Genomic DNA, 22,031 nt, shown 5'->3' with positions numbered 1-22,031 from the left:
CTGAAAAAATGTTTATGTTCTGAAAACTCCATCATATTTCTTAAAGTTAAACATTATTTTGAATGATCCATTAGATTTGTTTAGACCCCAAATTCCAAATGTATCATGAATACTTTATCATACAATTTATGTTGAAATAGATGGCAACTATACAAGAAGAAAAGGAGTGACGTTATCTGAATAACTAATTTTAATAGAACAACAAAAAATTAGTTTAAAACAGTGGTACATAAAAATAGATTGAATTTTAAGATTTTGCTAAAATTTATCCAGCCCTTTTTTTCTTTTATAATAAAAAAAAAAATCCTCCCAAAAAGAAAACTGCGCCGGATAGAGTTCTGTGGTCTGCATCGAGAGGGATATAGCAAGTGAAAATTAAAAATAAAAGAAAAAATATACTATTACATCCGTGAAACCAGTTTATGATTACCCTAACAACAGTAATTGATCAGCTTTAATTGTAACCCCCCCCCGTAACGTAACTCGGTTCCCAAGTTGAATTTTGACAATCGTCAAAGTTCAACTTGGGAACCGAGTTACGTTTCGTTGAGGAGGTTTGTATTGCTAAATTTGACTAGTGTAACTCGGATTAAGACCAATTTCCGGTCGCTTTCCGACAGCTTGACATAATAAAAGGGCGCGGGGTGGCAGAGTTCAGCCGCACCATGTCTAAAGAACATGGGGTTTCGAAGTATGGTTTGAAAAATGCAAAAGTATTTTGCTTACGGGGAGGACGTTCTTCAACGCTTAATAACAAGAATTAATATAGGATATTTAAAATTTTGGGGAAAAATGATTTATCTTTTATCATGAGCGACGTAAATGCTAATATTCGCTTCTTTCAAACCAGATAAGACTTATTCGTCGAAGGTTCAACATAAGATTGAACATTTTTCTTAACATACCATCATTTATCAATAATTTAGCAAAATATGAACCCAGCATTGCAATCTTTCAAAAGACGCTTATTTCATTGCGATGTATTTACCTCTCTCCCCCCACCGTATGCCAGCTGATGGTCTCTCCCATCTGTTCTCGTCCAGCGTGGTACTTCACGTGCGTGCGTCCTCGTACGCCCGGGCACATGTTGTGGCATGCGCTCTGCGCATATGACGTCATGCCGAGGGAACGACAAACGCTCTTAAACAATGGCTTAAGATCCTACTTTAAAAAAATTGCACTGTGTGTACATACATACAAACATAAATACATATATCATTAAGTACAAGATGACCAACAAGAATCAGAAAAAAATAAAAGAAGAAAGAATAATGACATTTTAAATGACTAAAACCGAATCTTAAGCCATTGTTTGAGATTGTTTGTCTACAAATCTAAAAGAATCTCTGTCTTTTAGTTTCAGGAGTAAAAGTTATTTCAGTTCAACGCCTTTAACGCAGATGTGATTCCATAAGAAGGAAATATAGAAATATATATTTCTTTCTATGAAGGCATTGAAAGTGCTTAAATAATCAGCGACTATAATCTGACTTTCGAATTTAACAAGTTTAAAAGTACCGATCAATATAATATTTGGATTCAATTTTGTACCAGAAGAAAACAAAAATTCAACTGATTATTTAAAATATAGTAATTTAATTTATCCATTCAAAGGACAGTGACGATCATATGTTTAGATAAATAAGTTTAATGTATATAAATGATAATAGTACTGCGTCACATTGAAGACATTTGGTAAACGGATTGAATGCTGCATTTAATTGGATATCCTTTTGCTCTAAAAAACTTGGGACACTATTGCCCTCTGCTGTTGATTGGTATAACTAAAAACGTTTCAACCCTTTTTTTTACTGTGTAGGTTAAATGAAAATTACAGGCCTCTCATCTTTTTAAATGGGAGAACTTGCACGATTGGTGGCTAACTAAATATTTTTTTCCTCACTAAGTTCAGATAAAGCCCTTGTACTGACAAGAGTGCCACGTTAATTAAATTTTTATAATTATCATTTTAATCAAGATCTCACAAAAAATATCCCATGTGAATTAAAATTACAGTACAGAGAGAAATCATACATTTAAAAGGGAAAAGAAAAGATTGAGGTGGTGATTTAATGTCAACAAAATGTGTTTATTGAGAGACATCATCTGTGTTGAATTGAGGAAACGGGAGTGGAATGTTGTTTGGTTTTACTTCATTTTAATTTCATGCCTTCAAAGCTTTGATTCTGACAGTGCCAGCGCTGATCTGATGCACTGCAAAAAGGCAAAACTACTTCCTGTATGTGATGCAGAAAGGAGCAGGAAGTTAGCGGTTTGATTTAGGTGGCTTTTCAAAATCAATCAAAGCAATTCAAATGTTCTCAAGTTTTTATCATTTATTTTTAGCCATTGTAGCTTCCATTATTAAGACTTTTTATCAAAGTATTTATCCTTGTATTGGCATGTCATTTTACTAACATCACATAAAAAAAATATTTTTTTGTGGAGGCTCCGATACTCTGAGCAATAAGTCCGACAGAATTTTAAATCACATACAGGGACACGTTTAAAAACTTGATGCTATCTGTGTACAAGAAAAGCGACTTGCTTGACCAGTATCTTTATATTATCACATGATACAAAACATTTGCTACAAAAACAACGAAAAATATATTTGATGTATAAAAAGGAGAAGGGGGTAAAAAACACTGTAAATGTTGTCACATTAATGCAGTGGTATCAGTTTAAATCCAGAGGCAGATCAGCTTTTTGACCGAAGAATGGAAATGTTTTTTGCATCTGTAACAGCCCTATGAAGCCTGTAATGTTGTAGGAGCTTCCGCCAAGTCTCACAGTAGGTCAGCAACTCTTCATTCCCTTGGGGAGAAAATACAAGATTACATTTACATTTTTTACATTTACAAATACATTTACAATGATTTTTAAATCACCATGAAACAGAAACAACAGCCACTTTATTACAGACAGCGCCAGAAAAGTCTCTTTAGAATACAGCTCTAAGAACTGTCCGGTGTGAATTTTTGTTTCGGGAACTACCGTCCTACAGGGGTAACCTTTTGTTTTCCATTGCCAGTAAGGAAAGACGGTTGTGATCGGTGTGACAAACGCTTCTGTGATGCGTACCATAATCCCCATGCTCAAAAACAAATCAAAGAAGAGGAAGACAAGGACAACATGGAGAGAGAGGTTACGACAGCATTCATGTTATACATAGCGGGAATAATAACCATGGACTTTCAAATGGGTTGATGTGCTTTTAAGTTCGCCCCTGCACTGCTTCGCTGTGTGAAAACCCCCACAGATAACTAACTCTTTACTCAGTATACTGAAAACATTCATATTCCGCTGCATGCCTTCAAGACCCCTCTGTGGTGTAGGAGGCCAGAAGAGCTTGGACCTCTCTTCTGCCCATTTCTCACTTGTTCTTTCCATTTGTTGGAAGAAAATAGCTGACCAGTGACCACAATTGTTTTTAAAAATGGTGCTCTACACCCCGCAAGTATCTGGTAATGGACATGTGATTTCACCAATCACTTGGCACCTTTTGTCACCTTATTCTTCTTTTCCTTTGGGCTTTTCCCATCAGGGTTCGTCACAGTGAATCGAACTTCTCCATCTAACCCTATTCTCTCTCACACCAACTAACTTCATATCCTCTCTCACTACGTCCATAAAGCTTGGCAGCTCCAATTCTAGTATCAGTCTAACAATATTTTCACTATCCCTCCTCTATACATGATCGAACCATCTCAGTCCGGCTTCTGTGACCTTCTCTCCAAAACATGCAACAAGTGCTCTTCCTCTGATAGACTCATTCCTGATCCTATCCATTCTTGTCACTCATAAAGAGAACATCAGCATCTTCATCTCTGCTATCTCAAGCTCTGCCTTCTGTCTTTTTGTCAATGTCACTGTTTCTAAACCAAACAGCATCACTGGTCTCACCAGTGTCTTTCGTGTCATTCTGGCTGATAGTCCTCTATTGCATGGTACCCCTGACACTTTCCTCCACCCATTCCAACCTGCTTGAACCCGTTTCTTTACCTCTTCTCCACACTCTGTTGCTGTGGACTGTTGACCGTAAGTCTTTGAAATCCTCCCAACTTCTTGATCTCCACTCCCTGTCCCTGCCACCTGGGTTCCTCTCATTCACACACATATATTCTGTCTTGCTACAACTTACCTTCATTCCTCTCCTTTCCAAAGCATATCCCCACCTCTCAAGATTTTCCTCAACCTGTTCCCTGCTCTCATCAGAGATCACAATGTCATTTGCAAATAGTTCCTATGGAACCGTAAAAAGGCCCTGCTTCAGAGATGGAGCTAAGAGGTCCATGGTCCCTGGTTCCTCTGCTGTCCAAATGCACTAAGAAACAGCCTTATTCCTGAAAAGGTTCTAGAAACTGCAGAAAGTCCCTTCTGTGCAAATGGAGCATTATTTTTGCCTTGCAATGAACTGGAAACCCCATCTCATGGACTTGTAAATCAACACACCAGCTTTCAGGCAGTATTTCATCCCTCGAATGTCCCGCCCCTTCACCAAAACCATGTTTTTGATGCTACCTACCGATGATGCACAGTCCCTCTTTGGCCCTCGTGATGCCCACGTTGATCTGGGTTGGATAAGCTACAGAGCCAAGATGTTTGGACATCCAACCACTTTCGTGCTCACACTTAATCTCCTCAGTTGGTAGTGAACACACCATAGATATGATGACGTATTTCCACTCACTTCCTGCAAGGCAAAATGTTCTTGTTACATAAACATGTCCATTTTCTTTTATCAAGGCAATATTCATTTATTCAATAACCCAGAGGCTTTTGATACAAGTGTGCCCTGAGAGCTGCGTTTAATACACTGTGTCGAACCCAACAATTATAAAAAAACGCAATAAGGAAAATATAAATTTTTAACGCTTCAATACTCTATTGAATTTGCCCATGAGTCATTTGCTCACTGTGTTGGCTGGTGTATCAGTGAAGATATGATGAGAAAAATATCAAATTAATTCATACCACGTACCACAGATGTCGCGAGTAAACAGGGACAGGATAGTTGGAATATTGTATGATGGCTGATTCATTCCAAAAACCGCAGCAGCAATACATTTTAATTCCTCTAAACAACAAGCAGCCTTACAAGCTGGTTTCAGTGGCTTTCAATGCAGATAATCAGGGGCGAGGATGTACCCCACATGACTGAAAAAGCCATCTGTCATTTCTGTATGTGTCATTCAGTTAATTGGATTCTCCCAAACGCGATTGCAGCGCTGCTGGAAAATGGCTTGTTGAGGTGAATGTTGTCATCAGAACAGCCAATGATGCTCACCGTGGCTAATCTATCATGGTATCAAATTCATTTTCTCATCAAAAATTCAGGTTGCTTTGTGCTGAGGGGACGAACATCTCGGTTAAATGAAGCCACACTAAACCAGGAACGTTTGACAGTTTGTCAACCAACTCCCTGTAATAGTGATTTCATCTTTCGCTTGTGATAGCAACAAGTGTGAAAGTTTTGCAAATTGCGGAGTTGGCAAATTTGCATTGGCAGATGTTGGATATTCAAAGAGCTGAGTATCACACACAGGGGTGTGTTCCCCTGGCAAGTTTGTGGTTGTTAAAGCAAGGACAGTTTAAGAATTACCTTGGCTTTTTGTGATCGTGGAAACACTAATTTCAGTCAAGCCTTTTTTTTCCAGCCCCGCTTTGATTTCTGATACTTGGGCATTGTAGGGTGACAGAATGGCGATGGCTTGCTGTTTGACCTGGGCATTCTTCACCAGCTTTTCAGCTAATTCAATCTGCAAAAGAAACGAGAAAGTAATCAAAACACCTAATGAAATCCATCAAAGAGTGTTACATAGCAGATGTGAGTGTATACTGTACCACTTTGTCTCTTTCTTCATTGTTTATTTTGGAGTTGAAGTTGCCTTTGGCTGTCTTGGTAACCTGACATATGGTCTTTCCTTGGATGTGGCCAAAAACAATTGGTGATGTTCTGCCTTCAATACACAGGACGGTGTTGGGTTGCTCCCTCCCAGTTTTCAGCATTCCATAATAAAAGGTCTCTGACGGAAACTCGCATATCTGCTCATGCTAAGGGGTGATGAAATATATTTATATTTTTAATAGCAATACAGTATTTCTGCAGTTGTGGCATGCACACACAACTAGGAAATAGGGAAACTAGTGACATCTACTTAATGGCGCAAAAACTTGGTCCCGGTACTAATGGAAAGCCCACATTTACCAGTGCCCGAACCCTAAACTGATCCTAATCCCAAACCTAGCTTTAGCCCTAACCCTAACCCTTGCACTAAAACTCCAACCAAAGGTTGGACAAGCTTGGGAGCCCATCCAAGCCATTGTGGGCGTAGGTCTAATTTCCATTGCTCTATCTCTTACAGTACTTCAGATATACAATTTTTAGGATCAGTTCTTTGCTGATGGTGATTTAACCCCTTAAACCCCTTTCCTAACCCTAGCGAACCTGGAATTTCTGTACGAGAACAAAGCTAAAGCCATTATTTTTCAACTAGCAAAAGTATCAGTGAGGTTTCAAAGCCAAGTTTTAACCCACTCAGCTAAGAAAACAGGTGCAAATCCTGTTGCTGATGCAGCTATGATAAATCCATACTGTTAACCCATTTGAGGAGAATGATACACACCAAGTGTTTTCAAGTTTGAGTGGTATAGAACCTCAAACGGTACTCTAAAAAAGTAGAGGATGTCTGCCTTATCAGATGATTAAAAATGTATTCAGTATGCTCACCATTCTGTACTGTGTGTCCAGCATCACTGCAGTCTTTTCATGTGTTTTATAATAGCGCTCAAACAATGATCTGGCCATCCCCAGCTTCCTCACATGATCATTCTTCACGACAGGCTGCAGTTGTTTGTGGTCACCTATCAAGATAACCTTAGAGCGACAAGGCAGATAAGAGTTTGACATCAATCAAGCTAAATATAGAATTTTAATTTATCCTGCGACAGTTAATCCGACTCAGATCTCAATTGAAGTAAAAAACCAAACAAAAACCAAAAACCCTGAAAATGTTGCGGACACTAGGGGCGGTGCCTCTCACCCGACAGGACTTTTAGCCGGTAGGTGTGGCTTGTGTCCCTGGTGTTTTCTGGTACAATGTGTTCCTTTGTCAGTTTGGTGTCAGTCTGAACCTGCCTTCATCTCTGTTATCTTTCCTTGTCCTGCCACATCTGTGACCCTGTATTGAACCTGTCTGACTCAGACGAAGTATGTGAATCCACTACTTCAGCCATGTCGCTCCAACTCCCAAGCTGGCCGTTATAACCACAGCTGTGAAGCTTCTGGAGTTCTGGCACTGCGACCCGGCCTCTGGGTTCCAGCATACTGAAACCCTTTTTCACCTTTGTAGAATTTTCCCGGACAACTCAAGATACTTTTCGGTTGTCCTGGCCATACGGCGCACCATGCAGCTGTTGCAACCCCCCCACGGCAACAAGGTTGATACGTTGCCCTCAAACGACTCCTGTTTGCAACAGAAAGGGCAGACAGCTTCCTTTCTCTGAACAGTTTTGGCAACGGGATGGCCATGGATCTCGTGGACAAAATGGTATCCCGGCTAGAACCGGATGAAGGTGGTGGTTCTTTTGGTATTCACCTCCATTACTGTTCCAATTATCAGTGCGGATTTTTCTGTGTGCTGATGGTCCGCTTGTGGCTGTTACAAACCACCGTTTTATTGATGCGGTGTCTTTCACCACCTTCCCTTGTGTGACAGGGGGAGTCAGGCCGCTAACACACGCTAATTTTTTAGCATCGTGTTATTTTTTTTTTCGTTTTCTGGCAGATTTTTCCTTGTTCACTAAGACTTGCCTTTTCTACCGGAGTTGCTAAACATGGTGTAGAGCATCTCATTCCCACTGTGGGACTGCCAGTTTTCACACAGGCGCAGTGCCTCGATGCAGTAAAATTGGCCACGGCTAAACAGGAGTTTGCCACCATCAAGTGTCTGGGGATAGTGAGGCGGTCCAACAGTCCGTGGGCCTTGTCACTTCACATGGTGCCCAAGGCTGCCGGGTCTTGGTGGGCCGGCGTTGACTTTAGCCGTTTGAACAACGTGACCGGGATGACAGCGGCCCCATCCCCCACATACAGGACTTCTCCATATGGCTGGCAGGTACCACTGTATTTTTAAAGGTGGACCTGATGCACGGCTATCATCAGGTTTCCGTGCATGCAAAGGATGTGCCCAAGACTGTAGTGATCACCCTATTTGGGCTTTTTGAGTTCATGTGCATGCCTTTTAGCTTGAAGGGGGCACAATCCTTTCAGAGGCTGGTGAACTCAGTGTTACGTGGTCTTGACTTTGTGTTTATTTATCTCAACAACATATTGGCAAGTAGCCTGTCATCTGAAGAGCATCTGCAGAGTCTGACACAGGTTGACACTGTCTGATAGTTAACCTGGCCAAGTTTCAGTTTGGACTGCCAGTGATTGACTTCTTGGGTCACTGCAAGGTGCAGTACTACTGCCCTCGAAGGTGCAAGCGGTGGTGGAATTGCAGGAGTTTTCAGGCTTGGTGAATTTTTATAACCATTTCTTCCCTCCCTTGTCCGCCCACCTCCTTCAGCCACTTTACGAGGCTCTACACCTTAAGAAGGCAGATGACCTTGTTGCCTGGACTCCTGAATGTGTCCAGGCTTTTGATGGGACTGAGCACGGCCTGGCTAACGCAGCCCTCCTTGCCAAGCAATCCCCCCGGGGGACAAATAAAGTATTTGAAATATTTGAATGGCCATGGGGGTGCTGGTTGATCAGTGGGTGGTGAAGGCGTGGCAACCACTTCCATTTCTTAGCAGCAAGCTACGAGATAGTAAGTGCAAATACAGCGTTTTTGACCGGGAGTTGCTGGCCTGCACCGGGCAACCTGTCATTTACGGTTGCTGCTGGAAGGTCACTCTTTCGCGACTTGGCGAGATGGACCTTGACAGATCGCCTGCTGAGCTCATTCTCAGTCAGCTGCTCTGTGTTCCAGTAGAATTTGTGCCTTAGAGCGCAGCATCTCCACCTCGTCCAGTAATTCATCCTTCTTTGACCAACAGCGTTCGGGTTCCAGGCCCCATTCACTAGTCTTTTGTGCTTGCAGAGCTCATGTCAGCTCGTTTGGTTTTTGTGCGACATGATGCTAACCGCTCACCTTTCTACCCCCCATACGATAGCCCATTACGGGTTCTTGAGACAGGCCCTAAGCATTTTGTGCTGGATATGGGCGGGTATAGGGAGGAGATAATACTGGCAAGCCTTAAACCGCCGCACAGGGTGGCAGATGAATTTGTGTTTCCAGCCCAGGTTCCCTGTTGGGGTCGTTTTTCTTCAAGGACCCAGGTAGTGCCTCCACATTTGCAACATTCTGATTCTCCTACTGTTTTGGATGGATGACACAGTCACAGTCGGCAGGGTAGGCTGCTCAAGCCTCCAGTGAGAGACTCATTTGTTTCCTTCTGGGTGTTTGGCGGGGAGGGAGAGGCATCGAGGCGGACAGTAAGGGCAGTGCCTCTCAGCCGAGAGGACTGTTAGCCAAGGGACATGGTTTATGTCCCATGTGTTCTCCGGCACAATGTGTTCCATTGTTAGTTTGGTTAAGGAGTGGAGGAATAAAGTTTGAACCCGCCATCGCGTCCGTTATCTTTCCTCATGCTGCCAAAAATGTACCTTTTATTTTCAAAGCTAAGCCCTGTGGGGAAAAGTTTGTAGAGCATAACATCCTTTGAAATGCTCTTGAAAAATCATGAAAATATGTTTTGGGCTAACTGCTTAATTGTTTTATACTGAAACACATCAATAGATGAAAGTACTGCACTTTTGTAAATTAAAGCATATGCTGAGAAGTATCAGGAGAGCTACTGAACTGGAATTAATTTTGAGAAATATTACGTTATGAAAACGATAAAGGAAAGTACCGTGGAATGTGGACATGGAATACTGATAGAGAAATGACGAGCAAACCTTTTCAGGGACGTTGGATACGAGTGGAATCAGTGTCTGCGGTTCAGTGGCCATTGCACATTCATCAATGAGAATCTGTCGGGCATTGACCGTCCTGGTTAAGCTTGGGGAGGACGACTGCGTGCAAGTGCACAGTATAACATTGTGCTGTTTGAGTTCATGTTCACGGGCGTCCCTGAGAAGCGTCTTGTACCTGGGAAGAAAACCAGTCCATAGGGTTACAATATTTGCAATCTACTATTCAATTATTGTACCACTGAATATGCATCCCTGTATAAGTGTTTCATTGCAATAATAAAAAAATAAATGATTAACAAAGGAATCATTGACTTTGTTGATACAATAACTTAATAATTACTATTTTATATAGGTTATATTTTAGATTAAGAGAAATATTAATGCTCCTTTTAAGTATACAGGTACTTACAGTAAAACTGTTTTAATGAGACAACTGAATAGTCCTATCTATGCATAGCGTTGCAAGTAGGATACATTTAATAAATGCACTAAATATTCACTTTCATATTTCGCATCTGTTAAATCAAAATTGCATAGTTACTCACGTTTTCACCTCCTCAGCGGTGAACTTTTCCTTTTTCGCAATACGTTCGTCATATTGTTTTATCTCTTGTGAGTGAGGATTTTGCTCCTTTCGCATAAGGTGATGTAGAGTAATGCTCCTAAAACCAGGTAAACCGGATAACATTAAGAAACCATGATGGAGACACATTCAAAGAGAACACTAAAAGTTGATATGGCAATTACAGAAGTTCTTTTTTGGCGCGATCTTTTCGGAGGGTCCTTGAGGATGAATGAAGGTGGAAATTGGGATATGGATAGTCGATCATCTCAACTTGTTGGCTGTAGATCCTTAGAGGCTTCAGTTTGTCACCAAACTTCAACAAGTACTCTGCATCACAATACGATTGGACAAACATCAAGCACATGTTCAACACATAATAACAAAGAAAGCAAATCTTAGGCACAGAGTAACTTGCCTGCAACAACATCAACAGACTTATTGGATGGGCCGCAGTATAGAACAATATCCTTCTTGTCGGTTGCATCGGTAGATTTACTTGGATTTTCGGAGTTCATTTCAACCAACCAGTCCACTATGCACACTCCGACCACTGTCTTCCCAGTGCCTAGTAAACATTGTCAAATAATTTTAATCAAAACTACGACTGGACATTTGAAGTATAAAAAAAGTTAGCGCGCTTACCGGGTGGTCCCTGTATGATTGTGAAAGTCTTGTTTAAAGCTTTCTCCACAGCACGATACTGACTGTCATTAAGCTTTGGCAGTCCTTTTGGTAGCTCTTTTTTCATGATTGTCCATTTCCCAACACTGCATTTTGTTCCTAAGTGAGGGGAATAACAAATATATGATGTCATACATGGTCATTTTTTGCAAGCTCTATTAAGGAATGCAGAATGGAATTGAAAAGTCATCAATTATAGACTTACTCTCCCCTGGAATGTGTTCCCCAAGTGCTATTCTCTTGACAAGGTCACATGCTTTACTCAAGCTGCTCACAGCAATTTCTTTCCGTCTTTGGAAAATTAAAAAAAGTTAAATGTTGTTAAGTTCCAGTTTGAGGAAATTGATCAGTCAAGCGACGCTGTGAACACTTACATGTCCGGCACGAGCTTGGGGATGAATTCAACTGCGAAACACGTTTGTGTTTGAAATACACAGTCAGGAATGGTTTCCATTGGGAGGTGTTTAACGTTGAACTCCACTTTAGTTATCTCATTTTTAGGGCTTTTACTTTTTTCCAACTTATTTATGACTCCGTGGGCCACCCAGGTGTACTCTTTCGGGTCCACTTGTGTGGAATTTTCCAGAGTTGATTGTAAACCTCTTTTCCGAATACACAGTAAAGACCCTGAAAGGTTCCACTCAATTTCCCACTCCTCCATCCATGTCTGAGGTAAAGAGAAACTTCCCTTTAGCATGTCTTCCCTCTCACCTTTCTTGAAGATTACCTCCAGGTTCTCGATCAGTATGCTCTCACTGTCCTCCACTGCATTTGAGACTGATTCCATTTCACACAGTGGTTTCCAGATGTTAATGTAATCACTGGTGGTATGATAAGAATATTTGGTCGGAGTATTCGCCATGTTAGAGAAGCAGAGGACAGGACTTTGTACATGGTCCACACAAATCTGAAACATGGGTGTGATGTTCAACAACTGAACAGCGGGAACGATGTGGCATCGTTTGTCCATTTTGCACGTCATCTGTATCTCAAGTGTGTCGCCGGGCTGCAACATGAGGGCGATGTCAACAAAGTCATCTTCTGTGTCCGGTGATGCAGTATTGGCTTGAGGAGCATCATGGGGATCTTGGTTCTCCATTTGTTGCATTTTTTCTCTCAAGAGCATCTTTGCAAGCTCCCAGTCCTCTTCATCAAGTGCGTCAATGATTTCTTTCCACTCAACCATCGGTAGCTCAATGAAGGGGCCGCATCTTTGCAGCCTCTTTATTTCCTGCTTTATTTGCATTTGATCGGCTGCATAGATTCTTCTCCTCCACGTCAGAGTGCAAAGATTTACTTGATCGCAAGTCGGTATATCCTCTAATTGTAAATCTTTGTACATGACTGCTACACCCCTCGGAAACAGGCTCTTGTTGTAAGGGAAAAAAAGGGTAAAACTGTCTTCAGCAGGATCTACAGTTGAAACAACTGCCAGCTTTGGAGCATTTTGTTTTCTCATGCTCACTGCAAAGTAAACTTGCTCAGTGCTTTGTTCAAATTTCTTGGCATTCTGGAGGGAGTGTTGAAATTCTTTGCACAATGCGTCAATTTCTTTCCTTTTATAATCAATATGGCTGTTAGAAATAAAAGTATGTAACAATCGCTGCAATACGATGTCCATGTACCTCCGGATTGGTGAGGAAGCTTGGGTGTAAAATTTCTTGCACACAGAATAGTGGCCTACGGGTTCTTCTGGTGAAGAGTTGGCTCGAGTGACATAAGCTCTGCTGAGACACCCTCTGAAACCCTCCACAACTGGTTCCAGCAGAGGGTGAATATCATCTGCAGCGATCAGGTCCAACATTTTGTCCATGTCATCTGCTTCAATGGCTGACTGGATATCCCTCCACACTTCGTTAAGTATGCGGAAGTTCTTGTGTTCTGGGATTTGGTTTTCATGTTCGACTCTATGTCGCACGCAAAAAGACAGTGGGATATATTTTTCCCATTTATTTTTAAATTCCATCAGTTTGTTGTTATCCGGATTTTTCTGACAGCGAAGGGGGGTGTAATTCCTTGTTTTTTCAAAATGAGTCAGTCTTTCAGCTGCTTGAATGTTAAAGAACATATTCAACTCTTCAATCATCAAATGGCTTTTGCGTCTCCCAGCCACTCTGTCATCATCAGGCTGAGCATACGGCCACTCTTTCAGTCTCAGTTTCCTCTGCTCTCTTGCAAAATGATAAGCCACTGCAACACAGTCATTGACTGTATCAAATCTGTCTCTGTCTCTATATCTTTCAGTGATTACTTTCTCTGCATCTTCATAAGACATCTGGCTGTCTGAGTTGATCAGTGAAAGCTGAAAATATGGCTTCTCAGTCATTTTGTGGGTGTTCTTTTCTGCCGTGACAATCAATGAAACCACCCTACGATCTTTGCCTTCCAAAAGGCTGAACTTCCCTGTGCTCAGATTTGAGGGGAACATATGCGTTGGGTCTTGACTTTGGCAGTAGTAAGAAGTGCCACGCTTTTGGGCACACTTGTCCAATTTGCTAGATGGAGAGAGAAAGCTGGCCACATCTGCAATATGTATTCCCAACTCATAGTGGTCTCCTACGTCCCTGACACTAATGGCATCGTCCAGGTCTTTTGATTGTTCTGGATCAACAGTGAAAGTGATAACATTTGTCTCGTCTATTCTGAGTTCCTTATTGATATTTTCAAGACGGCAGTCATCTGAATCATCTGAATCATCTGACTCCCACTCTTTGACTTCGAATTCATGTTTCAGGAGTCTTAGTCCAGCATCTAGGGAGTAATCAACTTTAGTGACATCCATGACCTTCCCCAGTGGATACACACAGTCTTCTCTCCAGTTAATCACTTGAACTTGAAAAACAAATGACTTGCTGGAATTTTGATTCAAAGAATGAAAATGTGAAATTAACCAGTAATTGTCCATTTGGTGCCATACTGGAATGGATGAGCGTTTTTTCTTACTGATCAGTATGCATATTTTAGGTGCACTCCTAATAATGGGTATCATCTTTCTTTTGATAAAATGTGACTCGGATGTCGTTCTCTCCGTCTTACAGTAATCTTCATCCTCAAGATTGCATAATAGTAGACGGGCAGATTGTGCTATCTCAGTAACCCTTAGCACCTTTGCTATTGGACTGGTTTGTACGATCACCTTATCTCCACTGAAGGCTTGGCCCAGATTGGCCATGGTCTTGATTTCAATGCTTTTGGTTGGGTTATCAACCGGTATAACATAACCTTTGTTGAAGGTTTGTCGAACTAATTTTCCCTGTTTGAACTTATCTGGTTGTTTTTGGCACAACTCCAAAAGGTTTCTCTCAGCATCTATGGCTTTGTATGATTCTCCTGTTCTGTGATAAGAGTCTTGAAAATCCAACCCGTCTTCATCGGAACTATATTCCGTTTTCATCTGTTCGTACGCATCTTTCATCTCTTGAAGGATTGTATCACTGTGGCTGCTGGCCTCCTCCACATGCTCCGGCTTTTGAAACCTTGCTGTTTCCTTGATATCTCTTTCAAAGAAATCGTTGGAGAAATATTTTGGTGCAACACTATTGTTGCTGATACAGTGGTCTATGTAGCTCTTCCATACTGCAGCGCATCTCCCAAAGCAACAAAGGCCCGCAGCATCTCCGACAACAACTACCAGGGACTGAGCTCTTGTCATGGTAGTATTTAGGACGCGAACATCGTTGAACATCTCCAGACCATGTAGGTGTGAACTTTTTAAGCTGTCGCGTGTTTGCACAGTCGCTATTATGACTACCCTGAACTGTTTGCCTGTTGACATATCGAGACAAGGATTACTGTTATTACTTAAAACAAACCACAAATGAGAGGTGAATGCCAAAGATGTGTGACAAAAAGAAATAATCACCCTGCACATTTGCATGACTCTCCACAGAGATGTTTCCTAAATTTTTTTTTAAAAGTGCTCTTCGTATGTGATGAATCTGTGAACAAATAAACAAGTCAAATAAGAATACTACAACACTTTTGAGTATGTTTGAAAATTAATAGAAAAGAGTTTTTACCTGAAGTCCCTCAGACAAAACACACATTGAGTCTTGGCTCTTGGTTTCCCAGGTCGATGGCCACAGTGCAAGTATTTCTTTCACCACTTTAACAACTTCAAAAACCTCGGCTTTGTTATACCAAGATCGAGACGCAGAATCCAAGACGCATTCTCCCCTAACATAGTGGAACTGAAGGGAATGGCCACTTGTAGGAGCTGGAATGTTGCCGACAGCTTTGACAACATCATGCTTGGCGATGTAGAAATGTTTGGATACAAAGTCCACAATTTCTTTGGTTGAGCGGTAGTTTTCACTGAAAATCACTCTACTTTTTTGAGCGGCCTCACAGTTTTGGCCTTGATAATAGTGGAACAAGCGAGTGAGGATTGTCTGGTCTGAACGGTGATAATCATCCACTGAGAAAAGCTTGGGTCCCATTTGCATGTGATCGCCAGCCAAAACAATTCTTGTGTTTGGCCCGGCGAGCCCGAGGGGTATCAAAGCGTCACATTCCAGCATCTGGGAGGCTTCGTCTATTAGAATGTGGGTGAAATAGCCGTCTGGTAGCTTAAGGTCTTGAAGATGTCGTGCCATTCTTGTGGTAGTTATTATGACTTTGTGCTGATCCAGCACAGGTTTTGTTGGTAGCTGAAAAGACTGGCAATCTTTGGAAAGGAGGCAGTATTTCAAGGTGATCTCATCTGTGGCAAAGATAGCTCTCCCTTGCTTTCCGGCTTTGATTCGAATTGGTCTGATTTCATCATTGTTTTTGTCAATGAATGGATGGAGGTGGTCTCTGATGTAGAGATCTGCAGAACTAAGTGGGAACAAAAAAAAAACAAAAAACAAAAGATTTTAATAGTATAAATAATGTGTATATATGCAAACACATAACATGCAGGCATGCACACAACCACAACTAGAGTATAAACAGTTCGCACCTGTTGGTGTGTGTGCAAATTAGCACTTTATTGCCAGCCTGCTTGCAAAGCTCTCTAGCTGCTGTAGCAAGTGTGAATGTTTTCCCAGTTCCAAAAGGTCCATAAATGAGAAGTGGTGCTGTGAGTTTCTGAACTTTCCCCAGGATAAAGTTAACAGCTGACTGCTGTTTGGTAGACAGCTTCTCATGGGTGATTCTGTACTCAGGAACCCCACAAGTCTGGAGGTCTGGCAGCACTCTTTTTGTATCAGGGAGCATGTCTATAGCCCTGTGCATGATGCAGAAGCTGTCGCGGTCCAGCTGAAACTGAACCTCCATTTGATAGGTCTCATTGCTTTTGAGAGAAAGATCCATGCAGCACTTTTTCGACAGGTGCAAAAACATTTGGTTTTCACACATTTTGTCATGCAGAATCCGAGCTTCATAGACCTTTGTATTATGGTCACTTGTCGAGGCGGGGGCTATGAGAGCTGACTGAACACTTCGTTTTAGTGCCTGTCCCCCAGAGGAGTCCAGTGTGAGGCTATAGGGCACTGACAGAGCACAGGTAAGCCCTCCTGTCATGTCACATTGTTCATCCAATGTCGTTATTTCTCCACAGACACTTAGTCTAAAAGAAACGAGAAGAATAAATGGAATTTCCGAACCATATTCGAAAAGCTAAAACACATAAATACATTACCTTGAAATAAATTCATCCTCGGCTTGTTCCTCTTTGTACAAAAAGCGGTGCATAATTTCTTTGTAGGTCGTTGGATTTAGTTGTGTTTCAGTGTTCTTCGAAGATGTATACAGAATGTTTGTCTGAGGTGGCTTGTATTTTTTCAGTAGCATCTCATGATCTTCTGTCCTTGTTAAACATCGGATGAGAATCCTGTTTCCACGATGCCAGCGTGTACCATTTTTAATGGCAACAGCGTGGTTCAAAGTTGGTGGCTCAGTGTCATCCAAAAGGGGCAAGCCCACTCTAACTCTGAGTTTCCGTAAAAGGACTGGCCTCATATCAAAATCTAGCACTAACCACTGCTCATATTGACCTGGGTTGATGCATGCGAACAACACAGTGATGTCATAGCTTGTGTCACCACTGCGAAAACATCCACCTGAAGAGTAGACGCAGGGGATAGAGCTGTGGTCATCAAGAGAGAAGGATGCTCCCGGCTCTTGCTTCAAAAGTGCCACGTGCAAAAGCTGTCTCTGCATACACACACAACCATGTTAGTCAAGCAAACTATCACATAATGTCTGTAGCTTATTTTTAGTTCTAGAGTCAAGCAAGATGACAATAATTCATTCCAGGTTAGTTTTTCCACCAAAAAATTCCAGAGACAAGCTGAATATCTTATTTGAGGGGGCCCATGAAATATTTTGTAAATAGTCCATACAATCGCGTAACTGAAATGTGATTTTCAGAACTGAATCCTATTTACTGCTTATAATAGTTGATCCTTGACCTTTTGGATTTAAAGTTCCCGACAGTACAGTTGCAAAAATGGCACCAATAGATGGGAAAGAAAGGTGGATAAAAATAATGAAAAAATAATTACTCATATAGAAGAAATGTGCAGGAGGAGCCAATAAAACCCACTAGGGGTTGTCAAGAGGCCATTATAAGAACTTATAAGATAAAGAAATATAGACAAGTATATACAAAAACAAAATCTATAAAAAAAAAACAACAAACCTAAACAATGTTTGATGATTTTTTTCATCAAAGATGAAGTCTATGAGGTAGAGAAACTAGCTAATTTAGGGACAAAAAGAAGGACTTTCCTACAGTGCCCAGAGTTCACAAAGGAGCATTGATGGTTGAAGTTTTGAAACTTGGAAAAATACAAAATGTAGGGAAAAAAGTTTTAGTTTTGCCCCTGATTGTGATATATTTACCTCATTTGAAGTTAATGGCTACCTGAAAAAAGTATCCATCGTCAATTTGACGATAGTATTTTCCAATGGTTTTAAAGACTATCAACCATATTTAATGGTGAAAAGGGTGCCTAATGTAGACGGAAAAATTAAAGAAATATATATATATATATATAGAGAGAGAGAGAGAGAGAGCGAGAGAGAGAATTAAAGAAATATATGTATATCTTTAATTCTTATTCTTAATTTATATATATATATATACTTATTTATTTAGTTCCCCTTTTAAATTAATAATACCTATTATTTTGAATAATTTTGATATTAGGGCATTGACCTTTTTTGAAGGAATTCACAAGCAAACACTATTAATTTTCATGCCTTCGCCAAATACATATAAATGCAAAACTTACCTCTGTCTCAACTGTGAATGTCCACTGCAGTTCTGCCTGAGTCTCTTCACATTCCACAGTTAAATCATTATTGCATGAGATGATGACATCATCCACTTGTTCTGACAACTGCTCCAACCACAAATTTAGTGAAAGACACAAATTTGGTACAGTTAATCATCAATCTAAGGAAGTAAATAATGTAAACCAACCACCAATCATACATGTTTGACGGGAAAAGGGGTATCATTAATGGTCACGGGCAACGAGAGGAGGACAGAAGAAGTCAACGAACATCCTGCGCAAAAGACACAGTTCAATGCCAGCAGTATGTATGAATCTGTAAGTGAACTTTTCAAATTTCCTGTACTTTTTAATTTTACAAATGTTTTAGTGTTTCACAAAAAAAATCTGCACCTGTATACACACACACACACACACACACACACACACACACACACACACATATGTGTGTGTGTGTATATACATGTACACTATATGACCAAAAGTATTTTTTCACCCATCCAAATGATCAGAATCAAGTGTTCCAATCACTTTCATGGCCACAGGTATATAAAATCAAGCATCTAGGCATGCAGACTGTTTACAAACATTAATGAAAGAATGGGTTGCACCAAGGAGCTCAGTGAATTCCAGCGTGGAACTGTGATAGGATGCAACCTGTGCAACAAATCCAGTCGTGAAATTTCTTCACTCCACAGTCAACTGTCAGCTGTATCATAAGAACATGGAAGTGTTTGGGAACAACATCAACTCAGCCACTAAGTGGTAGACAACGTATACTGACGGGTCGGCGGATGCTGAGGCGCATAGTGCAAAGAGGTTGCCAACTTTCTGCAGTCAATTGCTGCTGACCTCCAAACTTCATGAGCCTTCAGATTAGCTCAAGAACAGAGAGCTTCATAGAATGGATTTCCATGGCCGAGCAACTGCATCCAAACCACACACCACCAATTGCAATGAAAACCGTCAGATAGAGTGGCGTAAAGCACGCCGCCTCTGGACTCAAGAGCAGAGGAGACGCGTTCTCTGGAGTGACAAATTGCACTTCTCCATCTAGCAAACTGATGGACGAGTCTGGGTTTGGTATTTGCCAGGAGAACGGTACTTGTCTGGCTGCACTGTGCCCCGTATGAAGTTTGGTGAAGGGAGGATTATGGTGTGGGGTTGTTTTTCAGAACCTGGGCTTGGCCCCTTAGTTCCAGTGAGAGAAAGTCTTTCAGCATACCAAGACATTTTGGACAAATCCATGCTCCCAACCTTGTAGGAAGAGTTTGGAGCTGGCCCCTTCCTTTTCCAACATGTCTGAACACCAGCGCACTAAGACACAGATGTCAGAGTCTGGTGTGGATGAACTGTATATCTGTATGTATGTATGTATGTATGTATGTATGTATGTATGTATGTATGTATATCTATCTATCTATCTATCTATCTATCTATCTATCTATCTATCTATATATATATATATATATATATATATATATACTGTATAGGCATGTAAGAACACTAGATGGTAGCACTAGCCAAGAAGAGTGAGCCCTTGGTTTCTTTAAAAAGGTCTCATGTCTGCTTGGACTAATTCTGCAGTTGAAGAAATAAATCATAACTAATAACCTATTTGAAATAAGAGCAGCCTTTGTCTTCAGTGAGACAGTATTTGATCTTTCAAGACGATTAAATAGTGCGTATTGGCGCATTGGGTGGCACTTCTGCCTCACAGCAGGAAGATTTACGGTTTTATCTAGACAAGAGCCTTCCCCTGTGGAGTTCAATGTTCTCCCCGTGTTTGCGCGGGCTTCCTCCGGGTTCTCCTGTTCCCTCCCACAATCCAAAAACATGCAGCAGGTTGATTTGAAGGCTCTAACCCCGTCACTTCCCTCTCAACACAATAACCAGAAAAATTGAATTGAATGTGTGCTATTGTTTCATTTGCACCCCATCTTAACCCTTCTCACATTTGCAGCACTTAGATGGAAATGGTTCTTTGAATATATATATATTTCTTAATTAATTTTTGTTTTTTTTCTTTTGGAATCATAGGTTACACACCATGCTATGGGATGTCTCATTGCATTGAACAGTGAACAGCATTTCCTTGCATCTGGTATCCGTACTGCTTTCATTCAGTACGTTTTTTTATAGAGGTGAGGGTATGCAAGTCGTCTGGCGGAATAACAAACATGCTAGATCCCGCACCATTTGCATCAATTACGCCCTCTTTTCGAAACCATCTGTTCTACTCAGTTCTTCCTATGTTCTGTGCATCAAGTGCTGCAATGACTCCACATGAGTCCCCACTGTCAAAATCACCAAGAGGTAGGGTTCGCTCAACCATCTCATTATCTTATCGTGTTATATACAAAGACATTTGAAGCAAATTTAATATCACATTTCATTTGTATATCAGTACTGTTAAAATTCACATGTGGGAACACATCATGTGATGACAAAGGTACACCCAACTCTATTTTTCCACTAACAACCATCGCACACTATCCATGACGTATCTCAAGGCCAAGTCCTAGACGCAGCCTGGCACACCTGGCTGCCCACTTCCAAAGAGTGTGAAAAACAACTCCTTATTGGGAAGTAACCTTGACCATCGAGATAGTGGTATATATCACCCGTTGTCCCTCAGAGCGGGGCCAAAACATCCTCATCTGACAATACAACTGGATGCGCATCAGAGGATGTCTAGGGAGGGCAAACAATCCCCCTGGGGTGACATTAATTTGGGCCCGGGATATCTCCTAAGAGTTTTTCTTAATTTTTAAATAAACCATTCATTGCTTGATCAGTTCCTCACCACTGTGACATTTTTCTTGGATCACATCTGAACACCGGGACAACAAAGTCTGGTCCAGTAAATGCACAGTAGATATTGCCCTGATCTGCTGGTTAGTGCTTTAGAAGGCTGCACAATCAAACCACCAGAAGAACCCTTCAGTTTCCAATTGTACTGGAAAATTTTAGCCCACGTCAGGTGTCCCTGTGTAACTCAAAACACAAGTGTCCAGGAGGAAACTGAAGTCAAACCAATAATAAACAGTTGGTCTACAGCGGGATTAGAAATCTTGATGAGATGCACTTTTGCATAGCAATGACTTTGAGGAAGAGTTAAGGTTAATTCTGGAGAAACAACGTAACAGTTGTTGCAAATAAACACGTTACTTTATGAAAAATCATCAAGGAAAACTGATGCTGAAAAAAAACAAACTGTTAAGCTGTACTCACAATGTACACTTCATTCGCACTGTCTTTGTATTCCTCCAAGAGCTTGTCACTGTAACCCATGAGACCCTCTGCTGCAACATTGTGTCTGTGCTCCTCCTCTTGTTTAGCACGCATCATCCACTCCTGCAGTTCTTCCATTGAGTGAGCTTTCAGGCAATTGTTACCATATTCACATGTTTGCGGCCTAGGATGAAATAACAATTCCAGTTAATACAGCAGTTTCAGAAACTACCTCTTTGTCACAACAAAAACAGCATATCAATCTGCGGTAAATGCAAACTTACTACCATTGAAGGTCCACTCCCCCATTAAAAGGCAGGGCGATACGTGACATAAAATTTAACTCCATAACCTGGGATTT

The 22,031-nt window shown here is 41.1% G+C and overlaps 1 protein-coding gene across 1 annotated transcript; it reads right to left on the bottom strand.

Moving 5' to 3' along the window:
- Positions 1 to 2,321: 2,321 nt before the first annotated feature.
- Positions 2,322 to 21,847, bottom strand: LOC147222251 (3'-5' exoribonuclease HELZ2-like). The gene is made up of 18 exons (XM_086168189.1): positions 21,671 to 21,847; positions 18,434 to 18,541; positions 16,837 to 17,351; positions 16,156 to 16,764; positions 15,233 to 16,031; positions 15,076 to 15,151; positions 11,588 to 14,978; positions 11,419 to 11,504; positions 11,175 to 11,312; positions 10,948 to 11,097; positions 10,715 to 10,859; positions 10,513 to 10,629; positions 9,950 to 10,142; positions 6,734 to 6,880; positions 5,848 to 6,057; positions 5,606 to 5,762; positions 4,529 to 4,696; positions 2,322 to 2,817 (listed from the first exon to the last, which is right to left on the bottom strand). The coding sequence occupies exons 1-18, from the start codon at positions 21,806 to 21,808 to the stop codon at positions 2,702 to 2,704; spliced, it is 7,263 nt and encodes a 2,420-aa protein (XP_086024315.1). The 5' UTR covers positions 21,809 to 21,847; the 3' UTR covers positions 2,322 to 2,701.
- Between the last annotated feature and the right edge of the window lie 184 nt (positions 21,848 to 22,031).

This window comes from Fistularia commersonii, chromosome 21, assembly GCF_037954325.1.
Source record: "Fistularia commersonii isolate RoL2024-O1a breed Wild chromosome 21, RoL_Fcom_v1.0, whole genome shotgun sequence".
Classification (NCBI taxonomy): Eukaryota; Metazoa; Chordata; class Actinopteri; order Syngnathiformes; family Fistulariidae; genus Fistularia; species Fistularia commersonii.
The sequence above is the reverse complement of the archived record's forward strand: the minus strand, read 5'-3'. Positions and strand labels throughout refer to the sequence as shown.